This window comes from Palaemon carinicauda, chromosome 1 (assembly GCF_036898095.1).
Source record: "Palaemon carinicauda isolate YSFRI2023 chromosome 1, ASM3689809v2, whole genome shotgun sequence".
Taxonomy (NCBI): Eukaryota; Metazoa; Arthropoda; class Malacostraca; order Decapoda; family Palaemonidae; genus Palaemon; species Palaemon carinicauda.
This window is the reverse complement of record NC_090725.1, coordinates 237,342,083-237,357,762: the sequence shown is the minus strand read 5'-3', so window position 1 is coordinate 237,357,762 and position 15,680 is coordinate 237,342,083. Positions and strand designations below refer to the sequence as shown.

The 15,680-nt window shown below is 42.7% G+C and overlaps 1 protein-coding gene across 2 annotated transcripts in view; it reads right to left on the bottom strand.

Moving 5' to 3' along the window:
• LOC137654472 (WD repeat-containing protein 26) overlaps window positions 1–15,680 on the bottom strand; it is a 65,246-nt gene that overhangs the window by 35,728 nt on the left and 13,838 nt on the right. For both annotated transcript variants that reach the window (XM_068388137.1, XM_068388144.1), the window contains exons 3-4: window positions 11,436–11,572; window positions 10,966–11,100 (exon numbers count right to left, since the gene is read on the bottom strand). In XM_068388137.1, coding sequence (XP_068244238.1) covers window positions 10,966–11,100; window positions 11,436–11,572 — 272 coding nt within the window. The remainder of the gene's footprint in view (window positions 1–10,965; window positions 11,101–11,435; window positions 11,573–15,680) is intronic.

Genomic DNA, 15,680 nt, shown 5'->3' with positions numbered 1-15,680 from the left:
AATGCAACACCTTAATAATGTTCCAGGAAGGTGGACTCACTTCAAGAGGAGGGTAGGACTACTCAAAACTTTGTATGAGCATGGAGAGTGCCTCCAAAGAAAAAATATCTACTCCCTTTAGTCTAAAGACCTGGCTCAAGATCAAGCAATAACTTTTTACCACGGAAATGGAGCAGAGTTTCTCTTCATGGAGGTAAAACAAGAAGTTGGCAATCAACAGAACAGCGGCTTTATGAGAGAGAGAGAGACTCCTTTCACAATACCAACCAAATGAAAAGGTCCACTTTGCTTGGTATACAGAGGTTGAGGATTTGCAGAGGTATCCAGACAACTAATGCGCTGTCTCTTGAGAAAACTCTCAGAGAAAATCTTGATATGTGGTTGATGTAAGTGTGGCAGGTGGGGAAGTTCTCTTCGAGTTTCTGTTAGAAGATGCAGGAAATCCGTGTACCACTCCTTTTGTAGCCACTTTGGTGCTAAGAGTGTCATGGACATGTTAGGAGCTGATTGGACTTTGTTCAGGACCATTCTATGGAGGCAACATAGCAGAAAAGCGTACACGTAGAGGGCTTCCCATGGGTATTGGAACGCGGCTGCCACTGGATCTGGCACAGGGGAGCAGTATATTGGCATCTTTTTGTTCAAGACCATCACAAACAGGTCGATTGACAGGGTACCCCATTGAGTCAGGATCTCTGTCGCTATGTGACGACAAAGACCATTCTGCCCCAGTGACCTAGGTCTTCTTGTTCAGTTTGTCGCTATCATATTTTTCTTCACCGGGATAAATGGCCTGAGAGCTATTGAGTTGGCTTCTGCTTACTTGAGGCCCATATTGCTAATTGAAAAAGCTGGAAAGAGAGCAAGGCTGCCTTTATTTCCATTACGATGTGCACTAGGCAGTCTTATACCATGCAAAGGCCTACATGAGCTGCCAATTTTCCTTGGATGCATCTGTTTAAAAGATGAAACTCTGGACAGGGAATCGAGAGTTGACACCACTTTCTGAGATCTTCCTTGGAGTTTTCTCAGATGTGAACCAAAGTTAGAGGATTGACCTGATTTTTAGACCATTATGACTTCAGCTGCCATTACAAAGATTGTAAGCAAAGCCTACCTTCGGAACCAAACATTCCAAGGATACCATGTGGCTGACGAGTATTTGCCAATGATGAATTGGCAGATGAGACTGACAAAGAAAGAGGAGGGCTACCTCTTGCAGACCCAAGATTCTGACCTGATAAGGAAAGACTTTTCCCTGAATGGTGCCTAAATACATTCCAGGTAACTCAGCCTCTACGTGGGGATGAGAAAAGACCTAACGAAAACCTCAGGTCTTGACAAAAGTCGAGAACCCTGTCCCAAAGGACTAGAAGGCTTTCCATTGATTTTGCTAAAATCAACCAGTCATCCAGGTAATGAAGCAACCTGATCCCATTGTCATGAGCCCAAGCCAAGCCAGTTCGAAAACTCTCATACAAACCCGTTGACAACTACTCAAAGTTGTTACCTGAAGATGGAGGAAACAGTTATTTCAAATAAGCTTCCCTTAGGTCGAAAGTCTTATCACCTGGATGACTATAGCTGGTGTTTCCATTTTTAATGTGGTCTGCTGAATGAACACATTCAGGACTGAGAAAATGATGACTGGTCTCCAGACACCTTTCTCACAAGAAAGTGTCGATTATAGAAGCCAGGAGACCAGTCGTTGACCTCCTGCAGCACGTCCTTCCCCAATATCATCTTGATCTCTTGTTGTAAGGCAAAATCTTTCTCCAACTCACGGTGATAAGATGATGATGTCACCGTAGAAGGAATCAGAGGAGGGGGAGAGCTGCTGAAAGGAAGGAGGTATCCTGAGCATAGAACCTGAACTGTCCAGTCCTTTTCCATGTGAAACCACCATCTCATCCAATTCCTATGTAAGCATCCCCACACTTGGGGCAAGGTAGAGGGAATGCAGATCCTAATGCAGGCATCTTCCTCTACCTTTCCCATTCCTTGGCTGCGACCCTGACTCCGAAGACGGGGAATAATGTGCTGACTTCTTGAGGATAGACTGCTGAGGATGCAGTCCTCCTCTCTGTACCTTCTTGGATTGAACAGGCTATCCCGATGACTTGGGGTGTCCTGAAGTTGAAGGTTGCTGTGCTTACAAAACTCTGCATTAAGGAGTGCTGGGTTTCCTTCCTCCAGTTCTCTACTGTTCATGCTACTTCTAGTGAAAAAAGAAAAGGAGTCTTCAGCGAGGAATTACATAGATCCAGTCTATATCGGCGGCCAATGAGCTTGCGCATCGTGGGGGTCACAGCTTCACAGTGTTCAAGAACCCAGTTTGTCCACTGGTTGGCAGCCTGGTACCTAAGGTACTTACTGCCCTTATGCCCGTTAGCATCATGTCCTTCAATGACTGCTTCTTCTTCAGGCTGGTTAAGTCCTTGGTGTCTGTTAGGTACCCAACAGTCTCCGACTCGTGGTCAAGCCAGGAAACAGCCTGGAGGGTGTTCATTGCTGTGGCCTCCATGGAAGACACTTCTGCTTGAGAGAAAGAGACCAAGACCTAGCCTCTCTCAGGAACAGCAAGGTGTGATGACAGTAACCTTTGGATTGTAAGGGAGCAGAGATGAATGTGCTCCAAAGATACCGTAGTACTTCAGCTTTGGAAGAAAAATGCACATTAACGCAAAGACTTGCCTGATCTCAACGAGTCTAAAAACCTCACTACAAAAAATTAACAAAAAAATTTGCTGGAGAAGGACAATGAGAGTTCAAAAATTGGCAAGATGAAGACCCATGCATGAAATCAATTCATACAATGTTTATAGCAGAAAAGAGTAGGGATGACTCATATTATATCTAACCCAAAAGTTTCATGATGTCAAGAGGATAACTTATCATACACTTCTACATATCCTTAAACATCTTTATAATGTACAAATACAACCCTAAGTGTCTTTTAATAAGAAAATAGTTAAGAAAATAAATGAGAATTCTTATCAAGTATAATTTCATCTAAACACTTTTTCTTGATTCTGGCATAGGTCATGAAATGAGCATTAATCAGCATTTATAGATGGTAATTCCAAAGCCATTATGATAGTTTACATCATTCTGTATTTTTTGTACAGGTTTATACAAACCACAAATCTACTTATAGTGAATAAGTTACTTGGGAAGGAGGTGAATAACTCCTTATTACAAGCTACTCAGCTAATCTTTGTTAATCTAATTCTAATTTGATCTAAAGTTTCTAATACCCCAATCAAATTATTCCAGTCCAAATCTCTTTTGTTGTGTTCAGTACTGGATCCAAATTGTTGATAAACATGTCAAAAGCTCAAATGACTAACAAGGAGTGTTTTACATAAGTCTTGATGCTACTTGAGGTCACGTTGACATCCAAGTGGCCAGGTAATCCCATCCACAATTACAAAATCAGAAAAAAATATGACTGAACATATCTTTGTTATTATAACACAAGTTGAATGGGCCTTTCAGTACAGATCTATCAAAAAGGGCAAAGGTCATGCAACACTACCAACAAACAACTGATCCAACTAGAGACTTGATTGGGTTCAGGTACTGACATCCAAACACAAATCTTCATATGTAGAATTGCCTTGAAACTATCACAGCCACTGTTAAAAAAAAAGCATACTGTTTTCTTTGTTTAAGCTGAATTTTTATTAAATAGCCCTTATTAAAATTAAGTTTTACCACACAATATCCTCTAGTATGGAAGTCTTGACTAAAAGCCTTTAGAAATCTGTTCCTTAACCAAAAAATGTCTGACTCAACAATAATCAAATTCCAAATAGTTTCATACAAGCTGCACTGAAGGATTCTAAAGCTATCTTACAATATTCTGCAGTACCTTGGCAAGATCATGTTCTAGATTTCAACAGTAATGCATGAATGTCATCGCATTCTTCATGTCACTCTTACAAGTGCTTTCAGCAAACTTCAGATGTTAAGTCATAATAATTTCTAAATTACATTTGAAGACTTGTATACCTTTACACACAAATTTGAATCCCTAACGACAACTCTAGAGAGACTTTCTCTTCATAAAAAATTGTAGACTGCCAGATAAGTTCTCATCTGCACATCTATTCAAGGCCTCTCCAACACAGGAATTCTTAGGTAACATCCATAAGTGATGATTAATGACTGGAGAACAGAGTAACCCAAGATGAACATGAATTGACAGTAAGCTACATGACAAAATATCCCAAGGATGTTTCATGCATGGGAAAATTAATATTGGTGCCTTGAGAACTGAATAAACATAAAATGTTATTTTGATAATAAAATAAATTTTTGAATATACTTACCCGGTGATTATAATAGCTGCAACTCTGTTGCTCGACAGAAAACTCTAAGGTAAAACTCGCCAGCGATCGCTACACAGGTTGCGGGTGTGCCCAACAGCGCCATCTGTCGTCCAGATACCCAGTACTCAATGTAAACAAAGACTCAATTTTCTCCTCGTTCCACTGCGTCTCTATTGGGGAGGAAGGGAGGGTCCTTTAATTTATAATCACCAGGTAAGTATATTCAAAAATTTATTTTATTATCAAAATAACATTTTTCAATATTTAACTTAGCCGGTGATTATAATAGCTGATTCACACCCAGGGGGGTGGGTAGAGACCAGCAATATATGTTTACATCATTATGAGCTAAGAGTTTTTATTTCATTTTAGAAGTTATCAAAATAACAAAAACAAAATAAATAGGTACCTGGTAAGGAAGTCGACTTGAACAATTACTCTGCCTTTTTAAGTACGTCTTCCTTACGGAGCCTCGCGATCCTCTTAGGATGCTGATCGACCCCTAGGATCTGAAGTATCAAGGGTTGCAACCCATACAACAGGACCTCATCAAAACCCCTAATCTAGGCGCTCTCAAGAAATGACTTTGACCACCCGCCAAATCAACCAGGATGCGAAAGGCTTCTTAGCCTTCCGGACAACCCAAAAAACAACAATAAAAACATTTCAAGAGAAAGATTAAAAGGTTATGGAATTAGGGAATTGTAGTGGTTGAGCCCTCACCCACTACTGCACTCGCTGCTACGAATGGTCCCAGTGTGTAGCAGTCCTCGTAAAGAGACTGGACATCCTTAAGATAAAAAGACGCGAACACTGACTTGCTTCTCCAATAGGTTGCGTCCATTATACTTCGCAGAGATCTATTTTGTTTAAAGGCCACGGAAGTTGCGACAGCTCTAACTTCGTGTGTCCTTACCTTCAGCAATGCTTGGTCTTCCTCACTCAGATGGGAATGAGCTTCTCGTATTAACAGTCTGATAAAATAGGATAAAGCATTCTTTGACATAGGCAAGGATGGTTTCTTAACTGAACACCATAAAGCTTCAGAAAGGCCTCGTAAAGGTTTAGTTCGTTTTAAATAGAACTTAAGAGCTCTCACAGGTCATAAGACTCTTTCTAGTTCATTGCCAACCATATTCGATAAGCTGGGAATATCGAACGATTTCGGCCAAGGTCGAGAAGGCAGCTCGTTTTTGGCCAGAAAACCAAGTTGTAGTGAACATGTAGCCTTTTCTGACGAAAATCCGATGTTCTTGCTGAAGGCATGAATCTCACTGACTCTTTTAGCTGTGGCTAAGCATACCAGGAAAAGAGTCTTTAAGGTGAGATCTTTCAGGGAGGCTGATTGTAGCGGCTCGAAACTGTCTGACATGAGGAATCTTAGTACCACGTCTAAATTCCAACCAGGCGTAACCAAACGACGCTCCTTCGTGGTCTCAAAAGACTTAAGGAGGTCCTGTAGATCTTTATTGTTGGAAAGATCTAAGCCTCTGTGACGGAAGACTGATGCCAACATGCTTCTGTAACCCTTGATAGTGGGAGCTGAAAGTGATCGTTCTTTCCTCAGGTATAAGAGGAAGTCAGCTATTTGAGTTACAGAGGTACTGGTCGAGGATACAGATACTGACTTGCACCAGTTTCGGAAGACTTCCCACTTCGATTGGTAGACTCTAAGGGTGGATGTTCTCCTTGCTCTAGCAATCGCCCTGGCTGCCTCCTTCGAAAAGCCTCTAGCTCTCGAGAGTCTTTCGATAGTCTGAAGGCAGTCAGACGAAGAGCGTGGAGGCTTTGGTGTACCTTCTTTACGTGTGGCTGACGTAGAAGGTCCACCCTTAGAGGAAGAGTTCTGGGAACGTCTACTAGCCATCGAAGTACCTCGGTGAACCATTCTCTCGCGGGCCAGAGGGGAGCAACTAGCGTCAACCTTGTCCCTTCGTGAGAGGCGAACTTCTGCAGTACCTTGTTGACAATCTTGAACGGTGGGAATGCGTATAGATCCAGATGTGACCAATCTAGGAGAAAGGCATCTATATGAACTGCTGCTGGGTCCGGGATTGGTGAGCAATATATTGGGAGCCTCTTGGTCATCGAGGTTGCAAAGAGATCTATGGTTGGCTGGCCCCAAGTGGCCCAAAGTCTCTTGCATACATCCTTGTGGAGGGTCCATTCTGTTGGAATTACTTGTCCCTTCCGACTGAGACAATCTGCCATGACATTCAAGTTGCCTTGGATGAACCTCGTTACTAGCGATATGTTTAGACCTTTTGACCAGATGAGCAGGTCCCTTGCGATCTCGTACAACGTCAGTGAGTGGGTCCCTCCTTGCTTGGAGATGTACGCCAAAGCAGTGGTGTTGTCCGAGTTCACCTCCACCACTTTGCCTTGAAGGAGAGACCTGAAGCTTTTCAAGGCCAGATGTACTGCCAGTAGCTCCTTGCAGTTGATATGCATTGTCCTTTGACTCGAGTTCCATATTCCCGAACATTCCCGACCGTCTAATGTCGCGCCCCAGCCTACGTCCGATGCGTCCGAGAAGAGAACGTGGTTGGGAGTCTGAACAGCCAGGGGCAGACCCTCTCTGAGGCTGATACTGTCCTTCCACCACGTCAGGCAAGACTTCATCTTCTCGGAAATGGGGATCGAGACCGCTTCTAGCGTCTTGTCCTTTTTCCAGTGAAATGCTAGGTGATATTGAAGAGGACGGAGGTGTAGTCTTCCTAATGACACAAACTGTTCCAGGGATGATAGCGTCCCTATCAGACTCATCCACTTCCTGACTGAACATCGTTCCTTCTTCAGCATGTTCTGGATGCATTACTGGGCTTGGCTTGTTCTGGGGGCCGACGGAAAAGCCCGAAAAGCTAGACTGTGAATCTCCATCCCTAAATACACAATAGTTTGGGATGGGACCACTTGTGACTTTTCCATATTGACAAGGAGACCCAATTCCTTGGTCAGATCTAGAGTCCACTTTAGATCCTTCAGACAGCGACGACTGGAAGAAGCTCTGAGAAGCCAGTCGTCCAAATAGAGGGAAGCTCGGATGTCCGCTAAATGAAGGAATTTGGCTACATTCTTCATCAGCCTCGTAAACACAAGAGGAGCTGTGCTTAGGCCAAAGCACAGGGCTTGAAACTGGTAGACAACCTTTTCGAAAACGAATCTCAGAAAAGGTTGGGAGTCCGGGTGGATGGGGACGTGGAAGTAGGCGTCCCTTAGGTCTAAAGAGACCATCCAGTCTTCCTTTCTGACCGCTGCTAGAACCGACTTTGTGGTCTCCATGGAGAACGTCTGCTTTGTGACAAAGACATTCAGCGCACTGACGTCTAGCACCGGCCTCCACCCTCCTGTCTTCTTTGACACCAAGAAGAGGCGGTTGTAGAATCCCGGGGTTTGATGGTCCGAGACTTTGACCACCGCTACCTTCTCTAGTAAAAGAGACACTTCCTGTTTCAAGGCTCGTCTCTTGTCTTCCTCTCTGTACCTGGGAGAGAGATCGATGGGAGACGTTGCTAGAGGGGGTTTCCGTACAAACGGGATCTTGTACCCCTCTCTGAGTAACTTCACAGATTGTGCATCTGCGCCTCTCTTTTCCCAGGTCTGCCAGAAGTTCTTGAGTCTGGCTCCCACTGCTGTCTGAAGAAGCTGGCAGTCAGACTCTGCCCTTAAAGGACTTGGTTCCTTTCTTCTTTCCTCGTTTCCCTTCGGCACGAGCACCTCCTCTGCTGGAGGCTCTGCCACGAAAGGGCGGAATAAAACGGGACGCTGGAGTGTCCATCCTTGGTCTAGCTGACAAGGTAGGCAAAGGGGTGGCTTTGCGAGCGGAGGACGCAACAAGATCGTGAGTGTCCTTCTGTATCAAAGAAGCGGCAATTTCCTTAATTAGGTCTTCTGGAAAAAGGCACTTGGAAAGAGGAGCAAACAGAAGTTCGGATCTCTGGCATGGTGTAACTCCAGCTGAAAGGAATGAGCATAGGTTTTCACGCTTCTTAAGGACTCCGGACACAAATGATGCAGCAAGCTCATTAGACCCATCAAGTACGGCCTTGTCCATGCAGGACATAATGAGCAAGGAAGTCTCCTTCTCTGTTGGAGATATCTTTCTGCTTAGAGCTCCTAGACACCAGTCTAAGAAGTTAAAAACTTCGAAGGCTCTAAAGATACCTTTCAAAAGGTGGTCCAGGTCCGAAGATGACCAACATATCTTTGAGCGTCTCATGGCAAGGCGGCGGGGAGAGTCTACAAGACTTGAGAAGTCGCCCTGGGCAGAGGCAGGAACTCCCAAGCCGAGAACTTCTCCCGTGGCATACCAGACGCTCGATCTAGAAGAGAGTCTAGCAGGGGGAAACGTAAAAGCTGTCTTCCCTAAACTCTTCTTGGACTGCAGCCATTCTCCTATAACCCGCAAAGCTCTCTTGGACGAGCGTGCGAGGACGAGTCTAGTAAAGGCAGGAGTGGTTGACGGCATGCCTAACACAAACTCTGACGGAGGAGAACGCGGAGCCACAGAAACAAACTGGTCCGGAAACATCTCTTTGAAAAGGGCCAAAATTTTTCTAAAGTCCAAAGAGGGTTGCGTAGACTTAGGCTCGTCCAGTTCTGAATGCGGTTCATCTACGTGTGCAGCCACATCATCATCAGAAAGTCCCTCATCCGATAACTGATGAGGGAACGGCAACGGAGTGGGTAACGGCTGGATAGCTGAGTCCGGTCGCACGGGTGCATGCGTGACTGAGCCGGACGCAACGTCATGGAACTGCTGCCCAGTCTGTGAGCTGGCAACAACCATAGCAGCGCGGGGACGCACAGCGTCTACTCCAGACTGTCTGGACTGATGTGGGTGAGCAGTGGCAACCACACTGGGTTGCGGAGGTTGACGCACCGCGTCAAAACAAAACAACTCTGACGGTTGTTGAACCTCACGAACGTCAACGGAGACCTCCGTGCGTCGCTGAACGTCAACATGCGGCTGGCAGATCACACTGGAACGCATGGGTGGCGGAACTCTCTCAACTGGTGTGCGTGAGAAGGTTACCTCAGCGTCCACAGGACGCACAACCGATCGTGTGGGCGGTTGTAGGCAAGGAGCTGCACTAGCTGGTGCGGCAGCAACCTTCTCCGCACGAAAGTCCTGCATAAGAGACGTTAGTTTAGACTGCATGTCTTGCAGTAGAGACCACTTAGGGTCTACAGGAGCAGGTGCGGCGACAGACGGTGTAACTGTCTGAAGCGGTACCGCTTTGCCTCTCTTAGGAGGTGAGCAGTCATCGGATGACTGCAGCGAGTCCGAACTGACCCAGTGGCTACAACTGGGCCGTTGGACTTGTGCGGAAGGGACCGACTTGCGCTTTAACGGTCGTGAGACCTTGGTCCAGGGTTTCTTGTGAGAAACACCTTCCGAAGACGAGGTATAAATGGGCTCTCTCGTCTTAGTTAGGCAGGGGCGATCTTGGGTAGATACGCCCGATACCACGGAGGGAACGTCTGTTCGCTGATTAAAGCCTCTCGAACCCATTTGTCGTACGACATTGCTTCTCCCCTGGACTTGGGAGCTTGCAAGAGGTCCCGGACTAGGAGGACGACAGGCACGAACAGACGAACCCTCAAGCGCAACACTATCCACAACACTATCACTCACTTTAACACTTCCCACTGCACTTTTGCACTTCAGCTCCTTCACATCCGCCATAAGTTGATTACGGTCACTAGCAAGGGACTCAACTCTCTCACCCAGAGCTTGGATGGCACGCATCATATCAGCCATCGAAGGTTCCTGAGTGCCAGGAGGGGGATTAGGAGCAACCACTACAGGGGAAGGAATAGGTTGTGGGGCATGAGGAGAGGAAATATCAATAGAACGAGAGGAACTTCTCCTAACTCTATCTCTCTCTAGCCTACGTGTATACTTTTGGAATTCGATAAAATCGAATTCCGAAAGCCCAACGCACTCCTCACACCGATCTTCCAATTGACAGGTTTTATCCCGACAATTGGAACAAACAGTGTGAGGGTCGATAGAAGCCTTCGGAAGACGCCTTGAACAGTCCCTAGCATTGCACTTCCTAAATTTTGGGACTTGTGAAGGGTCAGCCATTTTGAATTGGTCAAAGGGGAATTCAAAAAAACTATCAAAAAGTCATCAACAAAGAATCCGTTATCAAAAAGAGTTCAAGGATTTGTGTGAAGAGAAACCCTGCACAGCGAAAGCTCAAAACTAGAATAATGTACTTCACCAATTAGTTGTGAAAAAACTCCAGTTTAGCAACAGCGAGTAAGTACGTCTTGTCGATAGCACGACAGAGAAAATTGAGTCTTTGTTTACATTGAGTACTGGGTATCTGGACGACAGATGGCGCTGTTGGGCACACCCGCAACCTGTGTAGCGATCGCTGGCGAGTTTTACCTTAGAGTTTTCTGTCGAGCAACAGAGTTGCAGCTATTATAATCACCGGCTAAGTTAAATATTGAAAAATAGTCGTTAAAAATAATTACTCAAGAACACTAAATTATGATTGGTAATGAGCAATTATTCTAGTGCCAAAAAATAAAAAGGAAATGCATGCAGTGTACTACAGGAGAGTTTTACTTCGATATCACGGGTAGTCTATGAAAGTAAAGCGTTTTGCTATACCTGTGAGGAGGAAGCATTATGGATGGTGGCAGGAAATGCTGGAGGCGGTCCATCAACCCTTTCCGAGATTCCTTTCCCATACCTGACCACTGAGCTGCGACACGAAGCTCTTCAGGATTGGACATGAACATCAAGCTGTAAAATGCTTGACGTCTTAATACCTGGTGAATACCCTTCATTCAAGAAAATCATAAAATTAAAGAAAAAAAAATAATAATTAATCCAAGTTCTGTAACTATTGCAAAAAAAAAAAGTACAGTAGTCAAAACCCAAAGAGGTGATATCCCAATAATATCAATAAAAAAAAAAAAATCAATAAAATCCATGACAAAATAAATGTAAAATAAATCTATAAGGTGCCATGAATGCAAATGCACACAAGTTGGGTAATGAAATTCATAACCATACTGCATATGTTACAATATCAGTAATAATACTAAAAATTCACTCCATACATAATACACCCTTACCTTGATAACTGATGCACACGGTCCATATTGTGTTGAAGGGGAGTAAGTTGCGATCGAAGACACGTGAGAGCTTCCATCGCCTTACCACTTTCTAACAATTCCAAGTATTTTTGTTCCAGTAACAAAAATCGCATTTCCTATCAAAGAAAATCAAATCATAATTCAAGTTTTAAATAGGATTTTGTCAAACAATGTGTATAACCATCAAAATATTATAGTTTTTACTCGACTCTTATTTATCATTAAAGAAAGCCCTATATTCAATCCAGAAATGTTGTTGACAACCCTCAGGAAGTCCAGATAAATAAAGACAACTTCCAAAGATGATGTAACTAGTAAAATAAAACTATAAGTATTAGAAAATCGACTTGGTCCTACAGTGCATAAAAACATTGCATACCATTCACACTGGGTCACTACTTAAATGGGATATTTTACTAAAGCTATTCGTATAAATTGAAAAGCATTAAGTATGTAATATCACCAGAAAATTTAACAAACTTATTAAGGTATTTCCAAGGTTTTTATCAACCAAGTATTGTATCATGGGGAACAAAAGCATGAAATTATAGGACCTTTGTGAGAACTGTACTGTTCAATGTTACTATGTTATGCTGGATCATATCAGCCTCCAAATCAACAATATCTAAAAGAAGGGATGAATACAAGATGGTTATGATGGATTTAGCTGACATATTTACCCATTTCTCCAAACCACAATGATAGTAAGACCATGAAATGATTTGTGATTTCTCAATAATGGGTAAAAGCAAAAGTTAGATGTTACAGTTATTCAAAATAAATAAAAAGTCTTGTTGATGATTACAGAATGTCAGTTTTAAATAAATACAGGTCTTGGATATGATTTATTACTTTTGAAAATTAAGGCATTTGGTATTAATGGCATTGACCTTACAGAGGCCTTCTGAACAGATGACTCACTTATGTTTCCCCTTACTATTCTTATCCATGGCATGGTTCCTACTTACAAAGTCAAAGGAGTATTAGATCTCTCTCAGAAGCAAAAAGTGGAGGAAATAAAAATGACATAGAAAAGTTCATGAAGTAGAGATTAAATAGGCTAGGAGATTCTGTACAGTTTAAAGAATATTAATATTAGTATTATTATTACTTGCTAAGCTACAACCCTAGTTGGAAAAGCAGGATGCTATAAGCCAAGGGGTATTTTCCTTGTTGGAGAAAACAGCCCAGTAAGGAAACTGATAAAATAATGCGTCTGAGTGTACCCTCAGGCAAGAAAACTATAACCCAAGACACTGAAAGACCATGGTAAACAGGTTATGGCCCCACCCAAGCTAAGAGAAAAATGGTTTGATTTTATAGTGCCCTGCTATAAGAGCTGCTTACCATAGCTAATGACTCTCTTTTACCTTTACCAAGTAGAAAGGAGCCACTGAATGGCAGCAGTTAACCTCTTGAGCGAAGAAGAATTTTTTGGTTATCTTAGGGTTGTCAGGGGTGAGGAAAGAGGAGAATTTGTTAAGAATAGGCTAATATTCAGTGTATGGGTAGGCAAAGGAAAAATGAACCGTAACCAGAGAAGGATTCAATATAGTACTATCTGACCACAAATAACCCAATAACTCTCTAGCTGTAGTATCTCAATGGGTGGCTGGTGAAACTGACACAAAGAATGATAAAATAGATGCAAAAATAACAACTACAATAATTAAAGCATGATGGAAAATTTGGATGGAGTTATCTGGAGTTTCATTGAATTTGTGGAAGTTTATTTTATGGTTTATTAAGATGTTGTAAGATAAAAAAGTGATTACAAAAAAGAAGGCAGAAATTGATTATAAAAAGAAATGTCAAAAGAGAATGACAAAATTATGACGGGTGTGAGAGTTAGAAACGGTATGATTGAGCTTTTTCAATTTTCCAAAACCAGAAAAACTACATTAATTTTTATTTGGATAAGCAAATTTTCATAAAACTTATTACTTCAAACACATGTCCCATATTCATATGATATATGCTTCAAAGTGCAAGCTTCACAATATGAAAGGTAAAAATTAATTTTTCTATGGATTTTGACTAGTCAGAGTTTGTACCTCAATACTTCTGCTGGTTGGCTGTCTCTGGAACTTTCCGAAAATGGAAGGAGACAAGGACAACACCTATCTTTCTGAACGAGGATGAGTGAGTTTAGTCTTGGAGAATAAGCAGTGATGGCGGGCATGTGACACCAGTCCTGCGTACCAAAATATATTCTTTGGGAAGGATACTTTCCTGATATGAAACCCCTTCCCTTGCGTACAAGGCGAGAATGTACTGTACCAGGATTGCCTTCCCATGTGGATACGTTCCTTAGTACATTTTGGTAAATCTCTCAATGTTCTTCAAAATGTTGGCACCACTGAAGTGTCCAATGACAGTAGAAGGGCGGGGGCAACTGTTAAGGTCCCGAGTAGTAGTTCATTATGAACCGTATTCTCTGGGAAGAAAGTGATCCCGATACGATACCTCTATGAGGCGAGAATATTCATGGATTGTCTTCTCAAGTGGATACTTTCTTAGTATGTATCAAAATAACAAATTTGGAAATAATTTGTACTTTTTCTAAATACAAACCTGAGTCCTTCACATAGGAGAGATAACAGCGAAGCTAGAGTACACTATACAGCAGTTAAATTCTTATGACAAGTAAACAAGTGGCCGGGCCAGGAGAGGGGAAGCACCAGCCCCACCACTTGCTCACTAAGAAGTCACTTTGATTGGAGCTGGGACATTCTAGGGGAGAAAGTTCATTATATTATAAAAAGCGTTTCGATCAAGGGACGAAGTATGGTCGTATAATGATTAAGTATATGTCAAAATACATATGTCATCCTAGTCTCCATGCTAATTCATCTCCATATACACTGTCACAGACTAATTAATGCTTTTAAACAAAGGCTAAACAGTAGAGTAAATGCGCAGGAAGTAAGGCGGATATTGCCGAGCTATGATATTGTCTCCCTGATCCATGGGTTTTGTGGGAAGCAGTTAAAGCCGCTTTCATTATTGCTGGGTATTTGCTGACTCAAGCACACGTGTACTGAAACTGTTTTCATGTCAACAGGTACACTGGGGAGATGGGACGCAGAGTGAGAACCAGTATGGTGCGGTTACATCACCTGCCACTGCTACCCTTAGGCGAGACAAACCCTCAAACCCCCCAGTAATGTAGGGGAAATAAGAACGCTCCGATTATGTAAGTCAAAGGCAGTTAAGTTTGAGTTCTACTCGTGAGTGGGCAACCCTCACTAGGCCCACCTGCCATGGTAAGCCTACCTCAATCAGGGCGGAAGTCCATACACCATAAGACGTCCAACAATTTCTTTTTGTAATAATTCGTAGTCATTTAAATGTCTCCCCGAGTGTTCACTCTCCCCGTGTGTAATTATTGTATTAGTTAAAAGTTAATTCCGTTGTATTTGACTGATGAAATCATTTAAAAGCCAGCGAGAAACTTATCAATTCTTGTTATGTAATATCAAAATTTAAAGTTCTATTTCGCTCGCTTTCAAAAAGATTTATGCTAATTTTTGTTGTGAAAATTAACTTAGACAATAAATCCTCTTACGATGTAACAATCGTCTATTTCACCGCCTCCAATCATTAATATTATGTAATTAACCCATGCCCTGTGACAACACATACGGGGGGTGGATACTGCCAGTCTTAGCGAGACTGGTATGTCTGGTTGAACATGCTGAAAACATGAGAGGACAGGCTAGTGTCCCCGGGTTTGTTATGTTTACCCCCTTACACGATAAGGATTGCTTGGTTTGTGCCAGTCATGGTCAAATCAGCAAGCCAGTCCACCATGTGTATGGCCTGGCGTGCTTTAATCTACAAATATATTGTTAGCTGATAATGACTCAAATAACAGCCAATTTTGATAAAATAAGCAGGATGCTGTAAGCCCAGTGGCCCAAATAGGGAAAACAGCCTAGTGAGGAAAGGAAAGAAGGAAAAATGAAATATTTTAAGAACAGTAACAACATTAAAATAAACTATAAAAATTTAGACAAAACAAGAGAAAGAGAAATTAGATAAAATAGTGTGCCCGAGCATACCCTCAAGCAAGAGAACTCTAACCCAAGAGACAGTGGAAGACTAAGGTACAGAGGCTATGGCACTAACCATGACAAGAGAACAATGGTTTGATTTTGGAGTGTCATTCTCCTAGAAGAGCTGCTTACCACAGCTAAAGAGTATCTTCTACCCTTACCACCA